The sequence below is a fragment of the Cavia porcellus genome, unplaced genomic scaffold, assembly GCF_034190915.1.
Source record: "Cavia porcellus strain 051 isolate PalLab524CR breed Dunkin Hartley unplaced genomic scaffold, mCavPor4.1 scaffold_6, whole genome shotgun sequence".
NCBI classification, from domain to species: Eukaryota; Metazoa; Chordata; class Mammalia; order Rodentia; family Caviidae; genus Cavia; species Cavia porcellus.
In genome coordinates this window covers 93,425,981-93,438,334 of record NW_026947489.1, presented here as the reverse complement: position 1 = coordinate 93,438,334, position 12,354 = coordinate 93,425,981, and the positions used below count along the sequence as shown (strand labels likewise).

Genomic DNA, 12,354 nt, shown 5'->3' with positions numbered 1-12,354 from the left:
TTGTCTTGTACCATTTTATTTCCATAAATCAAAGTAAGCCTACACTATAAGCACTGTGTGATTCTCTCTTTAAAATAAAGGTTTGTGTCTGGCCCCTGGCGTACACACGTGGTGTTTCTCACTCAGAGACAGATTCAGATCTTCCATTCCAGTAGAAGTCTATCCATGCTGCCCACTGCCTGCTTCCTCTAAAACTCTTTTAAACCTTGAACACCTCAGGAAATCACCTGTAGTCTTCAGAAATAAAGACTGTGTCTAAAATCATGGATTATTCTTGCATATAATAATGGGAAAGTTTTAGAAAGATTGAATATAATTCAGGATCTTTTAAAATATCCCTTCCCCATTTTTTGGCAATAAAGCAGCATATCTGTGCATTCCCCCCTCAGGGTCCTGCTCAGGGAGTCTCCCCCACATCCGCAGTGGAGGGCTGCAGGGGAATTAGCCCTGCCACACATACGGGCCGCACTTGGGCAGTCAGTGGTGCATGAGAGGGTCTGGTGGAAGCTCACAGGGATTGCTGGATGCTGTAACTTTTGTCCGTGGTCCTGTTCCACTACAGGATAGGATGGAAAGGACCCACATTCTTCTTCTGCACTAGGGATGCCCCTAACAGATCCCTCCATTTTCCAGAGTCCCTGTGAGGTCAGCTAAGGTGTCTACTGTGGCTGCCACCCAGGCCAGTTCTCCCCCTGCTAAGTCTTCCTCCCATCTCTTCCCTTCTGCAAGCATCACTCCCAAGAACAGCTGACTAAGCCTCCTGTGCTTGGCTGCTTCCTGGGGACCCCAAGCTTGGGGTCAAATTGATTTCAAATCAATTTGAAAGTGGTGACAGCTCATCTGAGAGCTAGAGGGACTGATCGATGAAATCAGTGTTTAATCTTTCAACCTATGATAGAAATAAGAGTGTAAACCAAGCGTGGAGGGGCAGGCTTATAATGCTGGCACTCTAGAAGGCTGAGATAGGAGGAGACCAGATTGCACGATTTATCAACTTTGTAAGGCTGGGTCTCGAAAGAATGAGAGAGAGAGGACAGTGGAGAGGAGGGGAAAGGACAAGGAGGAGAGGAGAAAAGAGGAGAGGAAAGGAGTGGGGAGGGGAAGGAAGGGGAAGAGAAGAAAAGGAAAGAGAAGAGGAGAGAAGAGAAGAGAAGAATGCAGGCTGCAGATGTAGCTCAGTAAAAAGTCTCTAGATTCTTCTCAGCACTGGAAAGAAAAGAAAAAAGAAGAAAATGGCACCAGTGCCATATGTGGACCAGGAGGAGAAAGAACAAGGCTGCACCAGCAAATAAGCCCAGTCTGGGAACCAAGGGCATGCACAGGCCACCGCCAGACTGGGAACAGCCAGACCCCAGCCCTTTCAGGTGCCCGGCTGGCAAACAAGAAGCACCAACTCCTCCCCATTCCCTCCCCACTTAAGTGACTGGCTGATCCGGAGACACACAGGCTGTGATGGCAGCCATGGAGGCGAAGTGCAATCGGATGCCTGTGGTGCTTTGGTGTTATAGGGGCCTTGCAGGTCTAGGGGAGTGGTCTGGATTCAGAGGATGGCAGTGTGCAGTGTGGCATCTAGGGGGGATCTCCTTCTGAAGAGTGCAGCCATTGCTGATTCCTATGGTTTTGTTTTAAAATGCTGTATCATTTCCATTGTTTTGTTGGGTTAGGTTTTATTCTCCTTTGTTTTGTTTGATATTAAATCCGATGGCACGAGCAGCTACTTCAAGGATAGCAAGACATATTATGGTACCCATTTTGGATTTACTATTGGCTTGTTTTGAAGTCCTTTATTGCATTCATTGTTTTGTTTTTACTGTTTTTATTCTATCCTGTTCTGTCTGATTTTCACTGAGTCCGAAGTTATCTGTAGCTATTTGGAGACATCAGGAGGCATTATGGTAACCACTGTAGGTTTCATAATGTTTTGAAGTCCTGTATCTCTTACACTGGCTTGTTTTGATTGGTTTTATTCTGTTCTGTCCTCTATGAAATAAAATAAGCAGAAAATATTTAAGAATCTGTACTGAAAATTATGAAATTTAGATAAACCACATTTATTCTTTTCAAGGTTTTTTATGTCATTGCATATATATATATATATATATATATATATATATATATATTGTAACACATTTAAAAATCTAAACAATAGGAAGAACATGACCCAAAGGAAGTTTTCCATGAGTCCTCTTTGCCAGTCTCCTGCAAGGCCTGCTCTCATGAGCTGCGTCTTTACTAAACGTTTGTGCACCCCATGGTCATTCACTCACACACGGGCCTTAGCTGAGTGTTCCTCACTCAGACACAGATTCAAATCTCCCCTTCAGCAGACGTTACTCCTCCCCTCTTGCAGGCCGGTGCCATGTGCACCTGGAATGTCTCCAAAAGCTCGTGTGTTGGAGGTTTGGTCCTCGAAGCAGCTGTGTCCAGATGTGGGAGCCTCAGGGAACAACTGGGTCACGGGTTGTGGAGAAGCAATGGGCACTGTAGGAGCCTTTCAGGAGTCCACTGCGTCCACGGCCCTTTCTCTTGCCCCTTTCTCTGCTTCCTGACCACCATGAGGAGAGCAGCTTTGCTCCTCCACTTACCCCTCTGTGGTTACTGCCTCACTATGGACCTAGAAACAGCCCAGACCGGCAGGTGTGGACCAAAACCTTAGAAACTGTGACGAAGAATCAATCTCTCCTCCTTTTGGCTGATTTTCTCTGGTTCTTTGTCTCAGAGATGGAAACACGACTGACACACGGGCCAAACACAGGGCTCGGCAGATTTATTTACTTATTTCTATATGCATTCTAAGAAGGCTGAGCCCATTTGCCCCACTAACTTTTAGGAAGGGTTATTTGTAGTGCATTAGAAATGTACTGACTTTTAGTTCACGTTTTAGTGACCTCTTTGTGGATACCAACACTCCGCTGATTTTCTAGAGTATTTGGAGGTTGTAACACGTCAGCAGAGAGCTTCTGGACATGGGCCTGTCCCTGGATGCACCATGGAAAGCCCATTGTTAACGTTTCGGGAACTTTCTTCCTCTCTTGTCTCACCCCAATTTGTCACCGGTACTTCCTGGGATCTCCCTTCAGTGATCTTCTTGCACCCAAATCTGTGTTCAAGTCGTACATTGGGTAAAATCAAAGCTACATAACTGATGTTTGGGAAATGCCATGGCTGATCCAAATCCAACTGGTAATGGGTTTTTTTCTATCAATAAATGTAAAGCTGAGAAATCAGGAGGTGGAGGAGGATCACTGCTGTCACCTGGCATGCGCCTCTACCTGTCTTATCCTTGTACGAACACAGGCACCTGAGGTAAGGATTGCGTGCATGGGTATCCATAAACAGGTCTCATCCTACAAATTGAGCCTTGCTGTCTAGAGCTTTCGTATATCACTTAACAGGTGACACGCCGCTTACCACATAAACAAAGGTAGCTTTGTTCAAATGGAGCTGTGGCCCATTTTCCTTGGAATGTCTCCTTTCTTTCCTCTGGGAGTCGAAAGATAAACATTATTTTTTATTATTACAGGACCAATCCAAGTCCCCTCCTACATCATCAAAAAGTCTTCACTCACTTCCCAAGCATTTATCACTAGTGTCTTCTTCCCTACCTTGTGCCGAGCAACGTGGTTCATCAGCCACAATAATTGCCACCATGGCTTGTGCCTTTGGGGTATCTGAACTGCACCGGGGGGAAACAGAAGTTAGGGACTGCTGTATGACACAGGGTGTCACATTAGCAACCCATCGCAATCAGAAGAGATGTCGCTGAGGAGGAAGCACTTCTGCTGGCTCTTGGTAAGTGAGCAGGAGTCTGTGGAGCTGGTGAAGAGGCCACAGCTGGCCAAGAAGAGGACACAGTGCCAGCAAAGGTGAGCAGGTTCATTCATCACCCAGCCTTGGTTCCTCACAGACAGGGGAGGCCTACTTCTCTCCTTTATTGTCAGATACATTTTTTGGTTTGTTTTAACTTCTCTGTGCTCCTTTTGTTCTTCACTAGAGTAATAAGGTGAACATCCACTACTTCATGTGGTTGCATTAAAGATTAAAAACAAACACAGTTTTCCAGTGCTTGACACACACAAAGGACGTCACAAAGGACACACACACACACACAACTGAGTGTATGCAGAATTTACCCACACCCTGTATTTTGGGTTTAGTAGCATATTTAAAATAGTTGCAGTTCTTTAATTTTTTGCCAACTTTTCCCCCATGCATGTGTCTTTCTCAAGCAGCCTCAGGAGGAGCCAAGCACTCTCCTGCTCCATCTCCAGGGCAGCTAGCAGAATCTCTGAAATGCATGATATACACAGCACTGCTTCTATATAAAACACTGTGACAACTTGGCTGTGCAATTGAGAGCAAAAGGATAAATCAAAGCTCCATCCTTATTGGCTACCCTGGGAAACATATGGTGGAAATAGGATTGTAGTCTGGAAAGCACTGAGTCACTGCCAAGGGTCTCAGGGGAGACCCACTGCCCCCAGTATGAGATGGTTTAGGGCTAACCTGGATCGACCATCGGGCACTCACATGTGATCACCGCTACCCTCACTCCAGAGGGAACATCTTCCCTCCAATGGGTCACTCCAACACTTCCCCCGACCAGAACATTCCTTTATGACAACAGCAACAATAGTAAAAATACCCTAGCATTGTGAAAATCATCCTCTGTTCTCTCACATGCTTGTTACTATTTTCAAACAATGTAAAGATGGGGGACAATACTGCCCTCAAAAGCCAAGCACCTGAATACTGTACCCTGATGTACGCAGACCCCCTCCTTGGCCATAAAGAGGAGCAAAACCAGGAAAATGGAGCTCGAGACTATACTGTCACCTGAAATAAGTCAGACACAGGAAGTCAGCCCTTGCATGGCTTCTCTTAGATGAGAAAACGAACACACAAGAAAGGAAAAGAGTAAAATAAAAGACAGACAGTGCAAGGGTTTTGGCCCAAGCCAGACACTGTAGCTGGAAAAGCCTCAGCCAGAAACCAAGGAGCTCCTATCTCCTCCACCCCTGGGAATTTACCCATGGCACCAAATAAAGACCAATGGGTTACCTGTGCATCCCTAATGCCCCCTTAAGTTCCACCCCAAACCAAGGCTACTTATATGCCTCACTCCACGTGTTCCACGGAGAGCTGACCCCGGGGTGGAGGTGCTGCACCCCAGGGGATCAGGGGTGTCTCTCCCTGCATTCTCAAAATAAAGGTCATTTATATTTCATACTTCTTATCTTTTCAGCCACCGCTGGTCCCCCACAGTTCTATCACATGGTTCCCTGACTAGAAACGGCAGATGAGAGACTCCTGGGGCTGGCTGCCAGTTTGAGTCTCCTGCTGTTCAGGACCAGGACTGGACTGCATCCTGCATTAATTCCTCACTTCTGCACTTGGGAGCTATAAGCTTGTTGCTGCCAGTTTGCAAACCACACCCACCCAGTTTACCACAGGTGAGCAACGCCCGGAGATTGCCACTGGGCCAGGCCCCAGGCGGGTTTTCTCCTCCTTTCCATGGGTTCGCGTGACACTCTCACGTCCTTAGATAGCCCAAGGCAGGGTCTTTCTGGGCAACCTGTGTCCACACTGGAGGACTCTCACATCCTTTGGGTTCAGATAGCCCAAAGCAGAGTTTTCCTGGACCAACCCACACTGAGAGACTCTCACGTCCTTCAGAGCTTTTTAAGTTCTCACGGGCAGAGCTGTTACTAGATCCACGTGAAGTCCACTCATAATATTGGTGATGGCCAATTATTAGGAGTTCTGGAGCCATATAATATACCAATCGGTCTGCAGTAAAAAGTGATGACTTTGAACTTGGCAGACCATGGTCCGTTGCCTCATCTGGCTGTAATTCCATGAGCTAGACCCCACACCAGATTTTATCTTGGGGACTACTTCCTGTCCCCCCCCCCCAAACCATACCTATCTATGGCTTATCACACTGACAAGTTTACAAAAACTCTCTATCTTTAAGCCTTTGTTTTGGGAATGTGACCTTTCCTGCCAGGGTCCCCGTCCTCTTTGTCTCCTCGCCGCTTCCCCACCACCTGCCGTGCCCACTGTGTGTGCCAACCCATTCCCCGCCGAGATGGTAAATGAGCCCAAATAGTGGTGAGAGATATGCGCGGGACTGCTTTAAGCTTTGGGCTTTCACGCTGCCCCCAACTCTGCATGTGGTATCTCGGCTCTCATCCCGCACTCCAGGTCCATGCATGGGTTCAGCTTTAATGCTGCACCCTAATCTGCACATCCCGTGGGCAGTTTCAGCTCCACATGGCGGTTTGGCTCCATGTTGGTCGGCTACCAGCTGCATGCCTCCGGGAGCAGCCCCAGCTTCATGCTGCATTGAGCCATCTCCCAGCTCCGCCCCCATGCATGGGCAGGCCTGCCACAGCGAGCCTGCCAGCACCTCCGCCTTGAACGTTTCCAGGGGCAGTCCCAGCCCGCCCCTGCACGCTGCATCCCAATGCTCACCCCACCCACTCTGCATGCTCCAGCTACACGCTGCATGCCAGAGAGATCCCAGCCCCGCCCCCAAGCACAGGTACAGCTCTCTGCAAGCACACTCTGTCTGCCAGTGCAAACAGGCACCACAGATAACTCATTATATTGCTGATCTGATGCTGTTTGTGTTTTCAGATATAAAGTTCAGATTGTTTCTGCTGCCATTTTGTGTGTGTGTGTTCCAGCCATGACAAACGTTTTCTTTTAGATCCAGATATATACATTCCTTTGCTGGGAACCACTAGCTCTGTTCCAAGACAAGGATTTTGTTAAAAGTGTTAATGTTGTCTGAGAAGTGAGAAGAAAGGTAATTGACTGGTAACTTGAGGGTATATAGTAAGTTGTAAAAAGCTCGAAAAGATAAAGAAAGTGGTTTTGTCTTCAACTTGAGGGTATATAGTAAGTTGTAGAAAGCTCGAGAGGATGTAAATTTTATTTGTCTTGGTCTATAGTACTGCAAATAACAGGTTTGAAAAGAAGTAAATTTGTTCAGAATTTGACAGTATTAGATCAGTTTTGGTAGATTTATTCATAAGATTGGTGAACCTTTACTGCAAAATGTTTCCATTAAAATGAGATTATACTCCAAAAGAGGGAGGGCAGACTAAAGCCTTTTTGTTAAGTATGTAATTCCACATGGCACCCTGGAAAAAAGCGGTGTGCCATCCAGATAAAGCCTGCTTTCTGATCTGAAATGCCAAAACCATGTTTACATTACAGTCCACTCAAAGAGGGCAGCGGGACCAGCACTGCAGCACAAGCCAAACTTAAACCTTATATATATGACATAAATAACATGTCAGTTCCTAAAGTTCTCTGGACCTTGTCCTCCTTATGGGAAGTCATTACTAAAGTTATAAATACCCTGTTGACTCCTACATACTTACTTAATTCTACAGATACCTTCTACTGTAGTCCAAATCCCAAACAAAAAGGCAAAACTTGACCTTCAAACCTTATAGAGGTCTTAATATGGCTTTTCATATTTTCAACAACAGAAATAACACTTGGAGTTCTGAGACAGGTAAACCTACACAAGGTGTAGCTGCCTACCCCCGCCCCATGGGCCATGCTCAAATGCAGCAGAAGACATTGGGTAAGAGAGTGCCCCTTCCTGACGTTCTTTGAGACCTTACTCCAGGGCTACTGGACTGTCCTAGCCACCAGAGAGTGGGTAAGCCATCCTAACTTCTAGCCCTCACAGGAAATGCCAACACTGCCAGATTCATCGCTGAAACTTGCTGCCAAAGTCTGACGGGGCTCAGGGCCAACAGCCCCCTTTATAGGTGTCCATCTCAGAGTCCAAGTCACACTAAAAGTCTCAGGTAAGACATTCTCTATATTTGTGAACATAGAGGCCATATATACAGAGTTCTTCCTGAGTTTTCAGGCTGCTATAGTAAGTCCTCAATCTCTATGACAGGGTATTGGTGATCAACCTATGCCATTTATAAACAGGGCCTATTTCTTGCAGGTCCCAGTCCTAAATCTTAAAATGCCTTTTATTCCCTTGTGTTTATACAGGCTGACTTAGACACACTGAGGCCTCAACAGTGTCCACCTGTTATTGCTAGTAAACCTCTCCTCCGTGATATAAGACCATCCCCTTCCTTTCTTATTCACCAATTTCTCAGGAAACCCTGGTCAAGACTGACAGATACATTTTATCTTCTCACTTTGTTTATACTTTTTCAGGATACATGGAAGCCTTTCCCACAACCAGGGAAACTGATGACCAGGTTACAGCAACCCATACCTGATATTCTTGGTAACCTCAACAGCAATCAAAGTTGCTAGACTGCCATTCTGGTTTCGCATCACTCAGGCCCTAGATCTAACCACCCTGTTGCCTACTCATCTCTGCCTTATCAAAGCCTCACAGCCACGACTCACAGGCTAAGTCATGTTTTGTTATTCAATTTGTTTCCTAATTTCTTACGTCCTATTAATGATCATTTTTACAGCAGGACTCTTAATAGTATTTCCTACAGACTCCAACGTCATGCATACCAGAGACAAGCCTTTCCTACTTACCTTTTAACTTTTACCCTTTCAGGTGGGGGACTAATTACCTCTCATAACTTCACTCCTCCTAACCCCACGTTTAATTTTCAGAATTCTGCCTTACCATGCAAATGTTTCTACCTCAACATGGTCCTGATACAATGACATGTCTAAATCAAAAGCACCTTTTCTTCTACCTCACCTGGGTCCTTAAATATGACAGTGCCATGCCTCCTCATAATATCTTGTCTCTTTGTTTTTCCAGTCTAACATACGTGCATTCACCAGTGAAGTTGTCCTGGCTAAACCACCTGGCACCAGCTTCTCCCTGGGCATCAACTGTCATCCTGTCAACTCCCCTAGACCCCTGTATAGTACCTCCCAGCAGGAAGCAGTTAAAGTAAGAAATCTTGGCCCCTTTTCATAATAATAATCATAAGACGGGGTATGAAAGGGTTTTGGCCCAGGCCGGACACTGTAACTGGAAAAGCCTCAGCCAGAACCAAGGAGTTCCTATCTCCCCACCCCTAGGGATTTACCTATGGCACCAAACAAAGACCAATGGGCTACCTGTGCATCCCTAATGCCCCCTTAGGTTCCACCCCAAACCGAGGCTACTTATGTGCCTCACTCCATGTGTTCCACAGAGAGATTGCCAACCCTGGGATGGAGATGCCGCACCCCAGGGGACTGGGGGTGTCTCTCCCCGCATTCTCAAAATAAAGGTCATTTATATTTCATACTTCTTATCTTTTCAGCCGCTGCCGGTCCCCCAGAGTTCTATCAGACAGGAACAGACAGGCAGATTGCTGCCTGTCAGGGAGGGTGTAAAGTGACTGAAAATGACCCAGATAAGGTAGATTTGTACCCATTCCCCAATAGGAAGGTGGCATGATGATCATAAACACAGACTAATGAGGAAAAAGAGAAAACAAATGCCAGACAGTCATGAGACAAGTACTTCACAAAAGACCATGCCTAACTCACTTTTTAAAGTGACACAAAGAAAGAAATATGACAAATATTTTTAGTGGAAACACCGAGGAAAAGGAAGTATATCCTTCACTTCTTTTTGGAACATTAGGAACACACTATTATATAATTAAATGATTCAGTTTTCCAGGAAGGTAAATAATAGCAAAGAAATAACGAATGGGGATAGGAGGCCTCCAGCGGGTATAAAAGGGGCCCATGGCAGGGAGGCTTCCACTCCTCACAGACCTCCACCTCCCAAACTCACCCAGAACCTCAGCCCCGACACAATGGTCAACTCCTGTTGTGGCTCCGTCTGCTCTGAGCAGGGCTGTGGCCAAGAGAGCTGCTGCCAGCCCAGCTGCTGCCAGACCACCTGTTGCAGGACCACCTGCTGCAGGCCCAGCTGCTGCATCTCCAGTTGCTGCAGGCCCCAGTGCTGCCAGCCCAGCTGCTGCCAAACCACCTGCTGCAGGACCACCTGCTGCCGGCCCAGCTGCTGTGTGTCCAGCTGCTGCAGGCCCCAGTGCTGCCAGTCTGTGTGCTGCCAGCCCACCTGCTGCAGGCCCAGCTGCTGCATCTCCAGCTGCTGCAGGCCCCAGTGCTGCCAGCCCAGCTGCTGCCAGACCACCTGCTGCAGGACCACCTGCTGCCAGCCTAGCTGCTGTGTGTCCAGCTGCTGCAGACCCCAGTGCTGCCAGTCTGTGTGCTGCGAGCCCACCTGCTGCAGGCCCAGCTGCTGCATCTCCAGCTGCTGCAGGCCTCAGTGCTGCATCTCTAGCTGCTGCCGCCCCTCCTGTGGCAGTTCCAGCTGCTGTGACTCCAGCTGCTGCCGCCGCTGCTGGTCCTGCGGATTTCGTCCTGTGTGTGGCCAGGTCTCCTGCCACACCTCTTGCTACCGCCCCACCTGTGTCATCTCCACCTGTCCCCGCCCCATGTGCTGTGCCATCCCTTGCTGCTGAGCCCGTCCTGTGGCCACCTCCTCCTTCTCGTCAGTACTCACAGAAGTCCACTTATGCTTTGTGCTAACCCACAGGCCAAAACAAGATGGGGCTCGTGATGCCCATGGGCCCAGAACCTTCCCAGTAGATTCTGGGGCCCTCACCTGATTCCTATTAAGATCCTTTGTTTGCTGTCTTTTCCTTCCGATGTTGACACTAAATATGAACTAATTTATATTCCACCTGCCAGGAAATTAGCCCAAACCTCCCAATTCCTACTTTTCTCGTGGGCTCCATTGCTCTTCCCATCAGCGGGTTGGGCCAGAACCACCCTTTTCCTCATGGCTCTGATCGGTTCTCTTGTTTCTTTTAGTGCTTGCTGAAATTTCTTATGTTTTGTTGCTTCTCTGCTTTCTAATAAATATTTCTGCATCTAAAAACATATTTTTCTCCATTTTTTCATACTCATTGCACCCTGTAACTTGGTAATTATATTTTACATGAAACCTCTGTTGAAATACTTTAAAACTCAAGACTATGTGAAGGATACGTAAGTTTAAAAGTTAGCCCCACAGTGGTGCTGGTGCACATGTGTGTCCCAGGTTAGGAAACGTTAATTCATCTTTTACCTCGGAGTCACCACACACTGCACCCTCGACACACTGTACCTCTTAATGGCCTGAGCTTTGCTTTTTACTGAAAAAGGTAAAACCAAGTTTCTGGAAGAAAAAAAGGCGGGTATTGATGAAAGAAGGAAAGCCTCCTATAAGGAGTTTAATGATATGATTAGAGAGGATTTTTAAATAGAAGTTTAATAAAGTCAATTTTGTAAACACAAGAGGACAAAGCAATTGTGAACAGAAAAAACACAGTGAGACTGAGCAGAGAGAAAGAAAAAGAGAGACCAAGAGGGAACAGCTTGGCCAGAGGCACAGCCAGCCACAGAGAGTGCTTCTTAAAAACGGTGACACTCACGCATGTTTATAGTACGTGCTAGCAAGTTACAATCAAGTGATTATTTAGATACTAACATAAATTAAGAAACTAATTCCAGAAGGTGTAGAGAACATAAATAACCCGATAACCACGAAAGAAGCTGAACCTATGACCCAGCTGAACATCTGCACCCACAGAAGTTAGGGGGTGTGTGTGGAAGACTCCAGAGCCGCCTACTGAGAGACAGGCAGGATAACCCTGAAGCGGGGTCCCCAGCCCCCAGGCGGGTTAGGGATCTGGCCACGCGGGAAGGTGAGCTTCGTTTGTATTTGCAGGTACTCCGCATCACTGGCTGGCAATACCTGAGCTCCACCTCCTGTCAGATCAGCGGTGCCATCAGGTTCTCACAGGGGACCCACCCTCCTGTGACCTGCACAGGCGAGGGACCCAGGGTGCCACTCCTTGTGAGAATCTAATGCAATAGTAATAGATACACAGCATGCAAAGAAATAACATAACTACAGCACACATAAATGAACGCACTTGAATAATCCCAGAACCCCCACCTTTCCATTATCTTCTGAGGGAAAGTTGTCTACCACAGTGTAGATAGCCAATAAACACATGGAAAAGCATTCCATGTCGCTGGCCATGGCAGAAATGCACAATAAAACAACACTGAGATTCCATCTTACCCCAGAGAGAGCTGCCATCATTAGGACACCAAGTAACAACAAATGCTGGTGAGGTGGTGCAGGAGGAATCTACACGGAGTTTCTTCGGAAAACTATAACTAGAAATTCCACTTGATCAAGTACTCCAAGTACTTCTAGGAATCTTACCGAAAGCTAAGGTCATCATTTTACAGTGACAAATGCACACTTGTGTTTATAGCACATGATTCATAACGTTAAATGTTGGAAGTAGCCTATGCATCCTTACCAGATGAAGATAAGGAAATATAATTTACACACAATGGAGTACTATTCTGCCA

The 12,354-nt window shown here is 46.8% G+C and overlaps 1 protein-coding gene across 1 annotated transcript; it reads left to right on the top strand.

Annotated features, from left to right (window-relative positions):
- Positions 1 to 9,733: 9,733 nt before the first annotated feature.
- Positions 9,734 to 10,864, top strand: LOC100731450 (keratin-associated protein 4-4-like). Its single transcript, XM_023563896.2, has one exon. It carries the CDS (start codon positions 9,774 to 9,776, stop codon positions 10,443 to 10,445), a length of 672 nt encoding a protein of 223 aa, XP_023419664.1. The 5' UTR covers positions 9,734 to 9,773; the 3' UTR covers positions 10,446 to 10,864.
- Positions 10,865 to 12,354: the final 1,490 nt, after the last annotated feature.

Bases quoted from the DNA above. Each gene is read 5' to 3' on its own strand.
- LOC100731450 (XM_023563896.2), top strand. From the start codon at position 9,774: ATGGTCAACTCCTGTTGTGGCTCCGTCTGCTCTGAGCAGGGCTGTGGC.